General features: G+C 48.4%; 1 protein-coding gene across 1 annotated transcript in view; it reads left to right on the top strand.

Moving 5' to 3' along the window:
- Positions 1–819: 819 nt before the first annotated feature.
- Positions 820–17,076, top strand: part of LOC144766822 (lectin-like) — a 72,303-nt gene continuing 56,046 nt past the window's right edge. Inside the window, exons 1-2 of the mRNA XM_078650549.1 lie at positions 820–894; positions 6,987–7,077. Of these exons, the coding sequence (XP_078506675.1) occupies positions 6,996–7,077 (82 nt within the window). The 5' untranslated portion in view covers positions 820–894; positions 6,987–6,995. The remainder of the gene's footprint in view (positions 895–6,986; positions 7,078–17,076) is intronic.

The raw sequence follows: 17,076 nt of genomic DNA, 5'->3' as shown, positions 1-17,076 counted from the left end.
AAACTGACAACGCCTGACCTACTCGACCCCAATCGTTATACAAGAGGGGCAGCAGTTTTTCTGAGCGCACTATCAATGTGCATGAGCCAGGTTTACGCTGACAGCAAGTCTTTTTAAAGATGCAGTGCAAGCAAAACCAGAGGTGGTGGAACTTCAGATTGCATGACAAATGATTTCAGTGCCGTAATGTGGTAGCAATGACGCATTTACATTGGTTTGACCCCTGATGAGTGACACTTGACAGGGTTCATGTAGTAGATGATCGAGCTCTTTTTCCCCCTGTAAGAATGAGCGAAGGGTGTGATGATTTAGTGGTGGGTGTGGTGTGTGTTAATTTGGAGGTATAGTTTCTTTTTTAGGTGTTATTTTAATCATCCATAGAGCAAGGCCTTTCGCCTAAATGTCCGGAGGCAGGGCAGGCATATCGAGGCGATGAAAGAGTGGGGCGTGTCACTGACCTCTGCATTCAGCCAGAATCTGCTGTTGGTCATCGTGAATGGCAGGACCTGGTCACAGTGTAGCCTCCTTCCAGGTCAGGCAGCCAGGTCGGAGCACGATGAGTGTTTTACTTTTGTTTATTTTACTCCTGCTTCAGTCCAGTTTTATTAAGACGTGACGGAGGTTGCATTGTGCTCTCGTGCACACAAATGAGGGACGACAGCAATATATTACCTGAGTCAAAAGAGCAGCATGTCAGCTCAGTTTTAAATGAGAAGTCATTAATCTTGGAAAAGCTTCCCAGTCCGTCCCTCTGTCCCTCCCACCAGGAGTAGAAAAACGTGTTGGAATCTGCTGTGTGCTGCTATGTGGGCTTGGGGTTTGTAGACGATTGGAGCTGAACGCACCTGGAGGAGCAGAATACAGCAGAAATTTGCTTGCCAGACGGAATAGCAAGTAAGTGAGATTGATTTGAATTCTGATCTTTATGCATTGTTACTCAGGCCGACCCTGCTCTCCCTCATGCCAGTCTGTACCTAAAGTGTCAGCCTGAGCCAGCGCTGCCACTGCAGTACGGACCCTCAGAGACTAAGAAACTTAATGCATTTACCAAGGCTTGTTTGCATTGTTGCCCAGGCTGACCCCACTCTACCTTATTCCAGACTGTACCTGGAGTGCCAGCCTGAGCCAGTACTAGCACTGCAGTACGGACCTTCAGACACTAAGAAACCTAGTGCATTTACCAATGCTTATTTGCATTGGTACCCAGGCCGACCCAGCTCTCCTTTATTCCAGACTGTACCGTAAATGCCAGCCTGAGCCAGCACTAGCACTGCAGTACGGATCTTCAGATACTAAGAAACCTAATGCATTTACCAATGCTTGTTTGCATTGTTGCCCAGGGCGACCCCGCTCTCCCTCATGCCAATCTGTACCGGAAGTGCCAGCCTGAGCCAGCACTAGCAATGCAGCACGGACTCTCAGAGTCTAAGAAACCTAATGCATTTACCAATGCTTGTTTGCATTGTTGCCCAGGCCGACTCCGCTCTCCCTTATTCCAGACTGTACCGGAAGTGCCAGCCTGAGCCAGCACTAGCACTGCAGAACGGACCCTAAGAGACTAAGAAATCTAATGCATTTACCAATGCTTGTTTACATTGTTGACAAGGACGAACCTGTTCTCCTTCATGCCAGACTGTACCTGAAGTGGCAGCCTGAGCCAGCACTAGCACTGCAGTTCGGACTCTCTGAGACTAAGAAACCTAATGCATTTACTAAGGCTTGTTTGCATTGTTCCCACGGCCGACCTCTGATGTTCACCGGGAGCTCGTTCCAGGTCTTGGCCAATGCTTGTTTGCATTGTTCCCACCACCGACCTATGTTTTAAGCAGTTTCCTAAAGATCAGCAGCGTGGAAGCCGCTCTGATGTTCACCGGGAGCTCGTTCCAGGTCTTGGCCAATGCTTGTTCGCATTGTTCCCACGGCCGACCCATGTTTTAAGCAGTTTCCTAAAGGTCAGCCGGGTGGGAGCCACTCTGATGTTCACCGGGAGCTCGTTCCAGGTCTTGGCCAATGCTTGTTTGCATTGTTCCCACGGCCGACCCATGTTTTATGCAGTTTCCTAAAGATCAGCCGGGTGGGAGCCACTCTGATGTTCACCGGGAGCTCGTTCCAGGTCTTGGCCAATGCTTGTTTGGATTGTTCTCACCGCCGACCTATGTTTTAAGCAGTTTCCTAAAGATCAGCAGGGTGGGAGCCGCTCTGATGTTCACCGGGAGCTCGTTCCAGGTCTTGGCCAATGCTTGTTTGCATTGTTCCCACTGCCGACCCATGTTTTAAGCAGTTTCCTAAAGATCAGCAGGGTGGGAGCCGCTCTGATGTTCACCGGGAGCTCGTTCCAGGTCTTGGCCAATGCTTGTTTGCATTGTTCCCACGGCCGACCCATGTTTTAAGCAGTTTCCTAAAGATCAGCAGCGTGGGAGCCGCTCTGAGGTTTATAGGCAGGCTGTTCCAGAGTTGAGAGGCTTCTGAGGCAAAGCAACTACCCCCAATATGAGTCTTTTGAATCTGGGGCGGGTGACCATCATGGAGCTTTTAGATCGTAAATCCCTGCTGGGCACACACCGTGCTCGGGATTGTTTGAGATGGGCGGGGCCTGAGTCAAGAAGAGCTTTGTAGGTGAGCCAAAGTGCCTTGAATTTTGGAAGATCAAGAAGAAGTCTAGCAGGTGCCTTCTGGACACTCTGCAGTTTTTTCAAGGATTGCTTTGGGACATTTGTGTATAGTCCATTACTGTAGTCCAATTTGTAAGGATCAACAGTGTAATGACTATTTTCCTTGAATTAAAGGGAATAAAAGAGCAAATTTTAATACTGATTCTAAGGGTTTTGAAACTTGTAGAAATAACTGAGTTAATGTGTTTGCTAAGATTTAAGTAATCATCTATTAGGACTCCTAGATTTTTTATTGTGTTATTGGCTCCTAGATCAGAGGGGCTACAGAGGCCCATGCCTCACAAAATACAGTGAACAGGTACAAAGAGGCATCCAGGTGGGAAACACTTGTGGCGACTATTTTTATGCGTGGGTGGGTTAATGAGCCGGAGGGCATATCCCAGACAGACAAATTAGGTATTTCTACTTCGCAAATTTCTGTTATGCTTTGATAATTGTCTTGAAACTTGTGCTGTAAAATGCCCCATTTGAATTCCAGTTTTTTAAAAACTAGTTATCAATGTTTGCTATAAAATCTATAATTTGAATCCCATATTTTCTCAGAATTCCTCGAGGGGGAAAACTCGCACTTGCCCTTTTCACTCCGGACCTGCTTGCTACGCTCGCTGACACCTAATGCTTGTGTATATAATGTACGCCCCATCACTTTTAAAATTCAACAGCCGTCACTGACATAAAAACACAGGCAGTGGGCTGAAGAGAGGTGTGAGAGGAGAAGAGACATTAAAATAAGGACAATCACAGGGGAGTGGAGAGAGATGTGAGGGGGTAACAGACGTTAACATAAGGACAGTTGTTTTACAAGGTTGAATGAAGTTGGGGCATATTATCAAGCACAGTTATAATTATCGCCGCTTTAGCGGCAGAAAACTGCAGCTAAAGCTGCGATAATGGCCTAGATAATATGCCCTTGAGAATTCCAATAGAAGCCCATGTTGACACGAGAACATGGGCTTCTATTGAAATTCTCAAGGGCATATTATCAAGCACATTATCGCCGCTTTAGCTGCAGTTTTCGGCCGCTAAAGCGGCAATAATTTTAATGCCGTTTCTTGATAATATTGCCCCTTGTTTTTTTAACCGGTCAGGAACACTAAAAGTAAACAGCAGAGTGAATGCATGTTAGAAATGGGGATTTCCGGTTGGCTAAGGCTTGCGCCAAAGCCAAGCAGAAACCACCACTCTAGTCAGGGCAAGGGAGCTACACGCCAAAGATAACCCCTGCTCACCCTCTAGGTAAAATGACACGAGCAGTAAGGCTAATCCCGGAGGCAATGTAAGTTAAGTATTTGCGCACGCACCCACCAGCAACAACTTCCCAGGCCCCCCACAAAAGGAACTCCACACAAGGTTATATATAAAAATAGCCTTTGTATTACACCAAACACAGTAGATAATAAACACACAATTTACACTGTGCCACTGGCACGGGCGGAATTTACAGGGGATTATTTACATGGGACAGGGCCTCATGGGCCACTGTCAGCATCAGCACTTTGTAGAAATAGCACTTTGTAGGAATAGCACTCAGAACATGGAATACTTATAGCACCAAATAGCAAATGTAGCACACGACCAGTAACCACTGGTAAAAGGTAAGTACCTGCTACGCAATCCTAACCACCTTAGGCATATATCACGCAGGGACCCATGAACTCACTAGTATAACTATACTAGGTAAAGACAGGGTATGCAAAACATACTACACACAGTACATTTCCTAACACCCAAAAGCATCAGCACATAAATTAGCATAGCACATAAATCACAATAGAGTCCAGGTTGCACCACTGTGCCAAAATCTAAACATTGCAGCTGCCCACTACTTGCTGGACAGCTGAGGACAAGAGCAAGGGGCCTAAACGCTGCAGCTGGCACTAAGTGCTGCACAGCTGTGGAAGGCCAAAGTAGACGTGAAGGAGTGCGACTCACTCCTGAGTCCATAGACATGTCCCTAGGAAGGAAAACCTAATCGGTGCAGCTTCCCACTACTTGCTGGGCAGCTGTGAACTCAAAACTGCGACAGTGGCCCTCACTGGCCCTTAGGACAGACCTGCGCAAAAAAAGGTTGGAGCCCTCTAGGCTCTGGAACAAACATGTGCATTGGAGCACTCTGGCTCCTTAAAGAAACAAATGTCCCCACCGGTGGATCCCTCTGGCTCTAGAAATAACATGTCACGCACACGATGGAGCCCTCTAGGCTCTGGACACACGTGTGCCCTCTGGACTAAAACTGCGCCACTCATGGGAGCCTTCGAGGCTCCAAACAAATAGGGTGCATTTTCGGTTGGAGCCATCTAGGCTCTAAAATAACTGGGCCTCTCGGGGAGCCCTTCTAGGCTCTCAAAAAGAAGTGGACCTCAGGGGCAAGAACACGGGCCCCTCTAATCGCTGGAGCGGCCCGCTCTGACACAGTGCCTCGCACCGGCACCTATACTCCATCGGCTCCCACAGGGAGCGGTAACAGCAATGCCCCCACGTCACCCAGTCCAGCCCTGACTCACCAGGCTGCTGGGGGAGGCTCTCTCTTCCTCAGGCGGTGGTAGCGCTTTGCGGGGCTCTCTCTCTCCTCATGGGAGCCCCGCCTTTAAAGTGCGCCTGCTTCACCCGGTCTTCACCCAGTCCCCGATCACGGGACCGGGACTTTTAAAATAGAGCCCCCAAGGCTCTGGGACGTCTCGCGGCCACTCCGGGAGACGGGGTGGGCTCCCGGCCTCCCCACGCAGCACCAGCTCCTTTTTGGGCGGCGGGCAACAAATCCGGTCTCCCTCTCGACCCGGGAGACTGGTAAGGCAGCAATGGCTACCCCAGGCAGGGGGAAGCGGAAGGGACGCACTCCAGGCCCCGCCCACAGTCAGGCGGGTGCGGGCCTGGCTTCCGGTTTTTCCACTGCATCACTTGTCGGGGGCAATAATGAGGGGTAGGCACCCTCGTAGTATAAACTAAAAATAAAAAGGGGTGGCACCCTTAATTAAATTCACATAAGCGGGGTGGCACCCGCAATGCCGGAATGACAGGGAATCCCCCGAGGGGGATGTTCCCTCCTCCAGAGCAGACAGCATCGTGCTGCTCAGCCCCCGGCTCTACCTCGCTGGGGGTCAATCCAGGAAACAAAGAAAAGCGCACACAGGGTGCTAGGGCAGCCTTAAGTCTAGAAGGCTAGCAAATAGGCAAGCACAACAAGGATAAAGGCAGGACAGCGCTCCCATGCTGCCGGGCAGGCTGAACAATCCTTAGCAACATCAAAAAGCAATCAACAAGGGTCCCAAAGAAGTCCTCTAGCATCCAGGGCATCCAGGGGCTGGGCAGGGCCCAGGGAGGCAAGCCTTCCCCTGGGCCCCAGCCTCAGCACGCCCCTGGTAGATTCAATTCAGGAAACAAGAACATTTTACATGAGGTCAAAGCCTCTTATTATACACCAAACCCTTTCTGTCACTAGGGTGCAGGGTGGGGGAAAACCAGATGCAACTGGATCTGGAGCACTTTGTTTTGCTCAGCCCCTCTACCTATTCACAGGACAGGCCAGGACATCAAATGCACCACAGGGGGCGGAGCCGGCATTGTGTAGGGGAAGCCCAGCCCTATTCAGGTCCCAGGTGCAGCCCCTCCGTGCCATCAACATGCAGATCTCCCCATTCACCACCGGGGCAGACCCATCCTGACTTCTGGAGCCAGGCACACCAGCCAGCTTTAGCCAATCACAAGCCAGACAGTCAATTCACATTTACTGCACAGGCAGGCCAACTTCTAGAAGTGGCACTTCCACACTAGGCACATTAAAGCCACACACATCATCGCGCAGCATTTAATCACAAGAGTCCGCACATACCAAACTCGACCTCGCACTCCCCACACATCAGGAACTACCATGGACACACATATCCCCCATACATTCCTATGTGAGGGCAGGCCAATCTCACACACGCACTCAGAGAACGCACGCACTTTACACTGCGCCACAGTGCTAAAGTGCGCAAAGACCAGAAATCACTTTTATGATGTAACATTAACAAGGCAAAAAGTTCAGGGGTGAACCTGCCAGAAGGGCCAAGTCCAACAATGCATTTTATTGTTATTTATTTTTTAGAAACAGTAATGCATATATTAACTGTTATGTCTGTACATTCCTTTGGTTTTCCTCAATTTTCTGTTCCCAAATTCATTTCTACTTTTTCAAGATTTGGACTTGGGTTGTTGTGTGTTTTGAAGAACATGTCAGAATGATCACTAAGATGTGTATATTGGGTAGGACGTGGTATTGATTTGCAGAGTGTTCTACTACTGATAAAGTGTGCCCCCAACGCATTCTTACAGGCCCAGAGGATGGGAGGGTCGAGGAGTTTGGGCGGTGCCAGGTCCAGGGTTCTGCTGCTCTGTGCCACCCTCTTCTTCACTGTAGGATGGGGTAAGTAAAAGACAGCGCCCTGACCACACTGCTCTCTTTCTAGGCGGTTTGTGACACTGACCACACTCCAGAGTGATTGACGCATGTTTCGTTTTGGTGAATACAAAATAGAGGCCTGAGGTTTTGCATCTTTTTAGTTGTGGTGTAGGTTAATGTTGTATTTATAGTTTTTTAAAAACAGAAAGTGGTAGCAAGGCACAAGGAAACTGGATCGATGACTCTCCGGACATGGACTATCCTGATACTTATTTGTTCAAAACCAATAAACTCGAACTCGCCGGAAACAATAAAGTAGTGCACTTTAAATCCAAAGATGACCTACTTTTAAGTAAAGAAAGTACAACACATGCTGAGCTACTCGGATGATACGAATGATCAAGGAACGGTGCAAGTACAGTTAAATGCTTGTGGGTCTTTTCTCCAGTATTTCTTGGAAAGTGCTTAAATAACAGATTACCCTGAAGAAGCCCTTGCTAGGGTGAAACACGTTGGATATGTCCACGTTGCAATGACATTTGTGAAATAAAGATTTTTCTACGTACACAATAATTCAGAGCATGACCCATTATTGAACACTGTAACATGTTTTAATATGCCTAGTGCCTCTCATCATTCTGTCTAAAACTGTATTTATAGTTCTTTGGTTTGCTAATTGGTAACACTTCTATTACCAACACTGTTTCACATTATCATTTTTATTATACTTTTTATTGTTATGCGCGCGGCTACCCAGCTACGGTCTTCTCAGCGCTGGGATGCATTTGCATTTTTATTTCCAAAAACTGTTCCCCTGTTTCTTTGCTGTTCGAAGACATGCTTTGTCTTCTTCATGTGCTATTTATTTAGGTCTCGCATTAGTGAAGACCGTTTGTTTTTCCCCAAAAGTGCCATTAAAAAATATAAAGAAATACGTACATATAGAGTGGCCCTCAGTCATTTTTCTTCATTCATCTGTCTATATTAGTGCCAATTGCATCTTCCTTATGACCACAACAGCATTGAACATGGGTCACTGGTTGAGCCCACTTCATCCATCGTCTACTGACAGTGTGAGTGACAGCATTATGGCCATAACTGTACATTATTTGCAAGGTTTAACACCAATGCCCCTTGTTATTTTGGTCTGGCTAGGCCTTATCCCTTGGACAAAACATACTGAGAAAGCTTTTGTTTGGACAGCGTACTTGGGTTTTTAGTCGGGTGCACAAATAGGTAACACCCACTTGGAGAGGGACCTTTCCAGGGAGACGAGCACCCATGATGTAGATCTATCATCTACAGGCTGAGGTATGGGGTATGCTGACAAAGCCCAGAGAACTTCCATTGTACAATAACACTTCTTCTTAGCAAGGGGAGGGATGTTAGGCACTGTAGTCCTTTCTCTTCATGATTTATTGACTGACTTCTATGCTAACAATACTTGTACTATGCATTTTCCTGCTTGTTGTGACACATATACTGCATGTTGGGGCTCGGTAGTTAAAATAAATAGTTGTCACCATCAGATCTTATTGTGGATGAGTACAAAAGAGTGAGCGAAAGGGTATGTCTTATTTATTTATTTATTTATTTATACCATTTATAGAGCGCACTAATACCAACCGGTGTCCTGGCGCTGAAGTGGTAGCTCCCTGAGTTTCCAGCCGCTAATCTAGGTCGCGAATAGCCAAGTTTTAAATTTTTTCCGGAATGCCAAAAGGTTGGCACTTTGCTTTAGGGTCATAGGAAGGGCATTCCAGGCCATCGCCGCCCCTCTAACGAAGCTTCGGCCCCCCCAGCGCACCTTCCTGATACGGGCAGTCTTGATCGGCCCCAAGTTAGCCGACCTTAGTTGTCTTTCCGGCATGTATCATTGGAAGAGCTGCTGGAGGAACATTGGACCTATTCCATGGAGCGCTTTATAAACAATGCATAAGGACTTGAACCTGATCCGTTTCCGCACCGGGAGCCAATGCAACTTCTCCAGCTCCCTGGAAACGGATGCAAATTTAGGCAGACCGACAATAAGATGGGCCGCCGCATTTTGTAATACCTGTAGCTTATTAAGCAGCCCCTGTTGGGCCTCTAGGAGCAGGCTGTTGCAGTAATCAAGGCGGGAGAGCACAAGAGCTGTCACCACCGTCTTTCTGCTCCCTACTGGCAGGAAGGGGAGGATCTTCCTGATAATTTTCAAGGTCCAATGAATGGATGAGGAGAGTGCCTTTACTTGGGGTTTATAGGAGAGTTGATCGTCTATAATCACTCCTAAATTCTTCACCTTCGTGGCAGGGGAGGGAGGGGGTCCCATGTCTTCCGGCCACCACTCAGGGCTCCAAAGGTTGGTGTTAGACCCAAAAAGTAGCACCTCCGTTTTAGAGGAGTTCAACTTTAAGGAACTTTTTTCCATCCAGATGCTGACTGCCTTCATGCAATCCTGAAACCTGGCGGCAACGCCTTGATTTTTCCCCAGAAGCAATGATACCACGATCTGCGTATCATCGGCGTACGATGTTAACTCGAACCCGTAGGATCGGATCACCGGGGCAAGAGAGGAAACATAAAGGTTAAATAGTGTGGGACTTAGGGAGGATCCCTGAGGGACCCCGCCTGGGAGTTTGAAAGGTTTAGACTCGAAGTCTCCCATTGCCACCACCTGGACTCTTTTCCTCAGGAAAGCTTTCAGGATACTCAGTGCTCTCCCCTGAATCCCACAGTCCTCTAAACGGTCCACCAACACATTATGGTGGACCATATCGAAGGCTGCAGATAAGTCGAGAAGGACCAGCACCGCTTGGCCTCCTGCATCCAGAGCCTTCCTGACCTCCTCGTGGATTTAACCAGGGTGGTCTCAGTACTGTGGCCTTCCCTGAACCCATGTTGGGCTAAGTCCAGGCCCTGTGACGAACGCAGAAAGGCACACAGCTGGAAATTCATGGCCTTCTCAATTAGTTTAGCAGGAAGTGGCAGCCTAGCAATGGGCCTATAGCTGTTAGGATCAGTGATATCCAATGAGGGCTTCTTAAGCAAGGGAAAAATAGAGGCCCGTTTCCAACATGTGGGAAAATCGCCCACATCAAACATCTGGTTGAACAGCGTGGCTAAGGTATCTGCAATTGGGAGGGCTGCCAACTTCGCTACTGACGCTGGGCAGGGGTCATGGGGGGAACCTGATTTTGTTGTGTGCAGCAATCTAAGAATGTCTGCAGTGCGCACTGGCTCAAACGCCAAAAATTTCTCTTCCTGCGGGATACCCGCTGGAGTCCTATGTGAGCCATCCAGTAAACTTAAGGCTACCTGGGGCTCAAGAGTGGTGAAGATAACTTGTACCTTGTTAAGAAAGAACTCGGCTAAAGACTCACAGAGTTCCAGGCTTGGAGGAACGATCACTGACTTGGGAGAGGCCAAGCCAGCAACGGTATCAAAGAGATCCCTAGATGAATTTTTGGCCCTCTCGATCCGATCGGTGAAATAAGCACTCTTATCCTTCCTTATGAGATCTTTATACACCCTTTGGGAGGCTTTCAATCTGGCCTTGTCTATGTCATTGTAGTTGGACCGCCAAATGCGTTCCAGCTTCTTACAAACTACTTTAGCATCTCTGAGCTCATCCGTAAATCATGGGGCTGATGGGGCCGATCTCATAGGGCGGCACACTTTTGGCGGGGCCAGGATACAGCAGGCCTGATCGATCCAGTCTGTGTACCTGGCAGCCGCTCTGTTCACATCAGTTGGCAGCACTGTCCTAGAAAACACCAGAAGCTCCTCGAGAGCAGTGCCATCAAGATTTTTCCAGGGCCTACAAATCATTGCGGTATTCCTACCATGCATTATCTTACGCACCAGAGGGCTGAATATGTTAAACAGCACCGCAGCATGGTCTGACCAGGCCATGGGTTCAGTCTTTACAAATTTTAGGTCAGGGTTATTCGTAAAGATCCCATCTAGCGTGTGTCCAGCCAAAGTGCGTCGCCCCTTCGACCGGCTGAGTGAGTCTCACCCCGTGCATTGCTTCAGATAATGCGAGCGTGTCCGGGTCAGCGCTGCCCTCTAGATGGAAATTAAAGTCTCCCAGGGCTATAAAGGAGTTAACACACAAAGCTTCCTCTAGGATATTACTCATCTGTCATTTGACCAAGATCTGTCACTCAAACAACACACAAACTATATTTCAGGAATATGCTTCAATACCATCAGCCTCTTACGCAAAGTTTTCCCTCTGCTGCCTGATTCTTCAAGAAAAACCCTTGTTCAAGCATTGATTCTAAGTCGGATCGACTATTGTAATGGCCTGTTGCTTTCTGCCAACGATGGGGTACTGGCGAAGTTACAGCTCATTCATAACACGGCGGCTCGCCTTGTTCTCAATGCTCCCCCGAGGACTGCCTCCAAACCCCTCCTGGAGCAGCTGCACTGGCTCTCAATAAGACAGAGAACCAAATTTAAAATATGCTGTCTTATCCACAAATGTTTGAATGGACAAGGGCCAGCCTATTTAGAGCAAAAGTTTGTCCCTTATGTCCCAACTCGAACTCTTAGGTCCGGTAACAATCTCCTCCTAGTGGTCCCCCGTGCCAAAAAAAACAGACATGGCCTTAAAGCTCTTTCTATTGCTGGACCCACTCTATGGAACAAACTCCCTCTATCTCTAAGACAATGTAAAGAACACCTTAAATTTAGGAAACTCCTGAAAACTGTACTATTCACAAGTAAGATCTAGTCTCCCTCATCCATCCACCACCTCTGTTATTACCGGCCTCAAAAGCGCAGAGATACTCCAGTTTGGAGTCGATTCAAGCGCTATACAAACCAGCAAATAAATAAATAAATAAATAAATCTCTTCAAGGAACCGGGCCTTTGCGCCCGGGGGTCTGTGGAGAAGACAGCCCTTGAGGGACTGATGGTTAGACAGCACAAGCTTAAACCCCAGGGCTTCGCATGCCTTAAAAACCATTGGCTGAAAGGACCCTTGGATGGAGGCATGATAGATAATGGCTAGACCTCCTCCCCTTTTCCCTGGCCTATCCAAAACAAAGTTCAGATAATTAGGTGGGGTTGCTTTTACTAGATCTGGCCCAGAAGCTGCATAAGTCCAGGTCTCTGTAATGAAAGAGATTTTTATATTTCTATCCTGTATCATCTGTGCACACTCCACACTATGCTTTACCAGAGATCTTGCGCTGATCAGAATACAGCTCGTGTTATGCTCCCCCCGTACCTCTTTAGAGGGGGAGATCCTGGAGGGTGACCATACCCGACCCCAGATGAACACAGGGAGATCGAGCAGACATGTTGAGCATTGACGCGGACTTGACTGGCCGTCAATGTCTGGCCTAAGAGTAGTGCAGTCCACTTTGTCACAACCCGGATTTAACTTCAGCAACTGATCTTGACTGAAGACCCGTCTTGACGGAGCTCCCGGGGGCTGTAGACCAGGGGTCATGGCGCTGGGCGTGGGTCCGGCGCGGATGGGCGCAGACGGGCTTGCCTTTTGGGCGCCCACTGCGCCCGCCCGCTGCGTGGACGAACCCCTGCCACCATTTGAAGGAGTGGGAGGAGGGCAGGAGGCAGCGAGAGCTAGACCGCCGACCTGGCCTACCCCCAAGATGGTGGTTCCCTGTGCCCCCTACCGCGGCAGCGCCTATTCGGCTGCGCGGGTGGTCAGGAAGTGTTGACGAGCAAGTCTGTGTCACCAGCGAGTCAGGAAATGAGGAATGAAAACGGTGACAAAATAAAATAAATTTAGCAGAGATGCGCAAATTATTAAAATCAGTCTGCAAGGCTCATAAAAACAATTCTAGCAATTCTAGGTCCTAGATCCTAATCCCCCGGCTTTCCGCCTCAGGGGAGTACAAACAATGCGCGGCGCTTACCAGCGCATTTTTATATCTCTGGGCGGGCGGGAGGCAGCGAGAGCTAGATCGCCAACCTGGCCTACCCCCAAGATGGCGGTTCCCTGTGCCCCCTACCGCCCCCTACCGTGTCAGTGCCTATTCGGCTGCGCGGGGGGTCAGGAAAAGTTGACGAGCAAGTATGTGTCACCAGCGAGTCAGGAAATGAGGAATGAAAACGGTGACAAAATAAAATTAATTTAGCAGAGACACGCCAATTATTAAAATCAGTCTGCAAGGCTCATAAAAACAATTCTAGCAATTCTAGGTCCTAGATCCTAATTCCCCGGCTTTCCGCCTCAGGGGAGTACCAACAATGCGCGGCGCTTACCAGCGCATTTTATGTCTCTGGTCGTGCGGGAGGCAGCGAGAGCTAGAACGCCGACCTGGCCTACCCCCAAGATGGCGGTTCCCTGTGCCCCCTACCGCGTCAGCGCCTATTCGGCTGCGCGGGGGGTCAGGAAGTGTTGACGAGCAAGTATGTGTCAACAGCGAGTCAGGAAATGAGGAATGAAAACGGTGACAAAGTAAAATAAATTTAGCAGAGACGCGCAAATTATTAAAATCAGTATGCAAGGCTCATAAAAACAATTCTAGCAATTCTAGGTCCTAGATCATAATTCCCCGGCTTTCCGCCTCAGGGGAGTACCAACAATGCGCGGCGCTTATCAGCGCGTTTTTATGTCTCTGGGCGGGCGGGAGGCAGCGAGAGCTGCACCGCCGACCTGGCATACCTCCAAGATGGCGGTTCTCTGTGCCCCCTACTGCGTCAGCGCCTATTTGGCTGCGTGGAGGGTCAGGAAGTGTTGACGAGCAAGTATGTGTCACCAGCGAGTCAGGAAATGAGGAATGAAAACGGTGACAAAATAAAATAAATTTAGCAGAGACACGCAAATCATTAAAGTCAGTCTGCAAGGCTCATAAAAACAATTCTAGCAATTCTAGGTCCTAGATCCTAATCCCCCGGCTTTCTGCCTCAGGGGAGTACCAACTTGTTACCACGATTCCTGAGAGATCTGGGAGAGTTGTGTTCTGGGGTGCCTAATCATTTGATTTCCCTATGAGTGAGTAGGAGATCAAGTGAGGCACTATAGCTAGTCGGTCCTGGGTTTGTGAGTACTAAGATGGTAGAAAGACTCAGTCCCTATACATCAAGCTCCCATTTCCTGTTCATAGTTCTGTATTTGTGCAGAATCCCTGCAACATTGTGGGGCTGTGCGCCACCCGGGCTGTACAAACAGGAAGAGCACCTCATTGGTGAACATGGTCTGAATGTCTGAGATGTACCCAGTGGTATCTGCCAATAACAAAAGGTGGTAGCCGGTAGGGGGGATGCGGGGGAATACATGTTAAAAATATTAAATAAAAACACTTACCTGATGCCGCTAGCCGCCACCCGCATTGCGTTGGTCCTGCTGGCCTCTTCCTGGTCCCTGCAGCCCCTGGGTCAGACTCCCATCCAATCCCCATGCTGCATTGCAGCACAGGGATTGGCCAGAGCATGCAGGAAAGATGCTCCCCTCAGTTCATTGAGTCTGTGGGTTTTCTCAAGTCTGGCTGCTGAATGCAACCGGGATGGGGAAACCTAAGTGCTCATGTGTGTTTTGGTCAGCCTGAGACGTCCGGCCAAACTCATAAGTGTTATTAGGGGTGTGCACAAGCACTCCTCCTCCCACCCCCCATGCATTGTCCATCAATGCTCAAGCTGGCTCAGAGCTGGCAAATAAAAAATAAAACAAAGTTATAGCATTGTTTTATTTTTGGGTCGCTGGCTCTGCTCCAGGCAGTGGGGCGATTCTCCTCTGCCATTGTGGAGGGGCCGCCACTAGATTTACCTACAGTGTGGGGAACGCTAATCACAGACCATTAACATAGCCCCAAAAAGCAAAACCCTCACTTAAAGCAGTTTTAAATATACATGTAAATTTCCGTTGAAAATAGAGTTCTGCTGCCTGCTCTACCATCATCGGACTCAATAAACAGGGACAGGTTCCCTTTCAAGACAGTCCTATATCCGAGCCTTCTCTCTGTAAATCCCTGCCAAGACACCTTGCCGCTCTGTCCATCTGCACTTTTCAGACTCCTTCCAAAACTTGTTTGTGTTTGGAGAGTTTTCTGTGTCGTTTGGCCCTTGTGCTGTGTGGGCCTCACAATGCACTATTCGGCTCAAAAGAAGCTTCTCACTGTGGGTCTTGAGAAATAATGGGGTTGGTTTGTGTATGTGTCCAATGGGAGGATGTTGGCAGTTAGTGTTGTCTGAAGGTTTATGAATTCAGCCAGCAGGAGGATATGGGCAGTTAATGTTGTCTGGGGGTTTGTGTATTTGGGCAATGGAAGAATGTAGGTAGGGAATGTTGCCTGTGGGTATGTCTATTTGGGAAGTGGGAGGATGTCGACAGTTCGTGTAGTCGGTGGGGTTGTGTATTAAGGCAGTAGGAGGATGTCGACAGTGTTGTCTTTGGGTTTGTGTATTAGGGCAGAGGGAGGATGTCAACAGTTAGTATTGTCTGTGAGGTTGTGTATTTGGGCAGTGGGAGGATGTCAGCAGTAAGTGTCATCTGAGGGCGTATGTATCCGTACAGTGGGAGTATGTAGGCAGTTGGATTTGTTTGGGGGTTTTTACATTTGGACAGTTGGAGGATGTCAGCAGTTACTGTCATCTGGGGTTTGTACATTCAAGCAGGGGGAGGATGTAGGAAGTTAGTGTCATCTGGGGATTTGTGTCTTCAGGCAGGGGGAAGCTATGGGCAATAAGCATCACCTGGCGGTTTGTGTTTTTGGGCAGTGGGAGGATGTAAACAGTTACAGTCTTTGTTTTTGGTTTTTATTTGGGCAGTGGGAGGATGTAGGCAGTCAGTGTTGTCTGGGGTTCGTGCATTTGGGCAGATGCAGGATGTCGGCAGTTAATGTCATCCAGGAGTTTCTGTGTTCGGGCAGTGGGAAGATGTAGGCAGTTAGTGTCATCTGGTGGTTTATGTATTTGGGAAGTGGGAGTATGTTGGCAGTTAGTGTCGTCTTGGGGTTTGTGTATTCGGGCAGTGTGAGGATGTAAACAGTTATTGTCGTCTTGGGGTTTCTGTATTTTGGCAGAGGGTAGATGTAGGTAGTCAGTGTTGTCTAGAGGTTTGTGTGTTTGGGCAGTCACTTGATGAATGAATGAATAAATTAATATTGGACTTGTAGAGCGCAAACTTAGCCCAAGGGCATCAAGGCGCTGTATGCGGAGAATGGGTGCAGACTGAAAAACATGCTTATAACGAGGGCTGTGCGAAAAGCCAGGTTGTTAAGGCTTTACAGAAAAGAGAAAGAGACACCTGGCCCAAGAGTTCTTCCGGGAGGGAGTTCCACAGCTTAGAAGCAACATTGAAAAAAGTTCTACCGCCCCATTTGACCTTCTTAAATCTCGGTACAGTTAGCAGATTCTTCTCTGCAGACCAGAGCTGCTTACTTGAAACATAGCGATGGACAATGTCCTTAACCGCCTCAGGGCCTGAGCCTTATTAGGCATCGTGAGTCATGCACAGAGTCTTAAAAAGGATCCTACAGTCCATCGGCAACCAGTGCAACAACTTGATGAAGGCTATGACTGCAGGAAATTTTGGTAGATTCATCACCAGCTTAGCTGCATCATCTGCAGACGTCGCACTAGACCCTTGTAAATGCCCAAACAAAGGGCATTACAATAGACCAATCTGGACGTTACCAGAGCAATGATGGCCTGCTGACGTGCTTCGAAGGAGAGAAAATGGGAGATGTTTCTAAGGGTCCTAATGATCCCAAAACAGGAGGAAAATGTCCTCTTAACCTGAAGGTTTAGTGACAATGAATTGTCCACGATAACTCCAAGGTTTTTCCGATGGGCAACCGGGCAGGGACAGGCACCAAGCTCATTCGGCCACCAGTCTCTGGACCAGATCTCCTGTTTGCTCCCAAAAACCAAGACTTCCGTCTTCTCACCATTTAAGTTCAGAAACTTTTCCACCATCCGGGAGGAAACTGCCTGCAAGCAGTTTCTAAAATTAAGGACCGACTTGCTTACACTATGCGTAATAGACATCATTATTTGAATGTCGCCCGCATAGCACAGCACCTCCAACCCAAAGGATCTCACAACCTTAGCAAGAGGAGCGA

The sequence above is a fragment of the Lissotriton helveticus genome, chromosome 1_1 (assembly GCF_964261635.1).
Source record: "Lissotriton helveticus chromosome 1_1, aLisHel1.1, whole genome shotgun sequence".
Classification (NCBI taxonomy): domain Eukaryota; kingdom Metazoa; phylum Chordata; class Amphibia; order Caudata; family Salamandridae; genus Lissotriton; species Lissotriton helveticus.
Note: the sequence above shows the minus strand (reverse complement) of the source record. Positions and strands in the feature narration are given on the sequence as shown.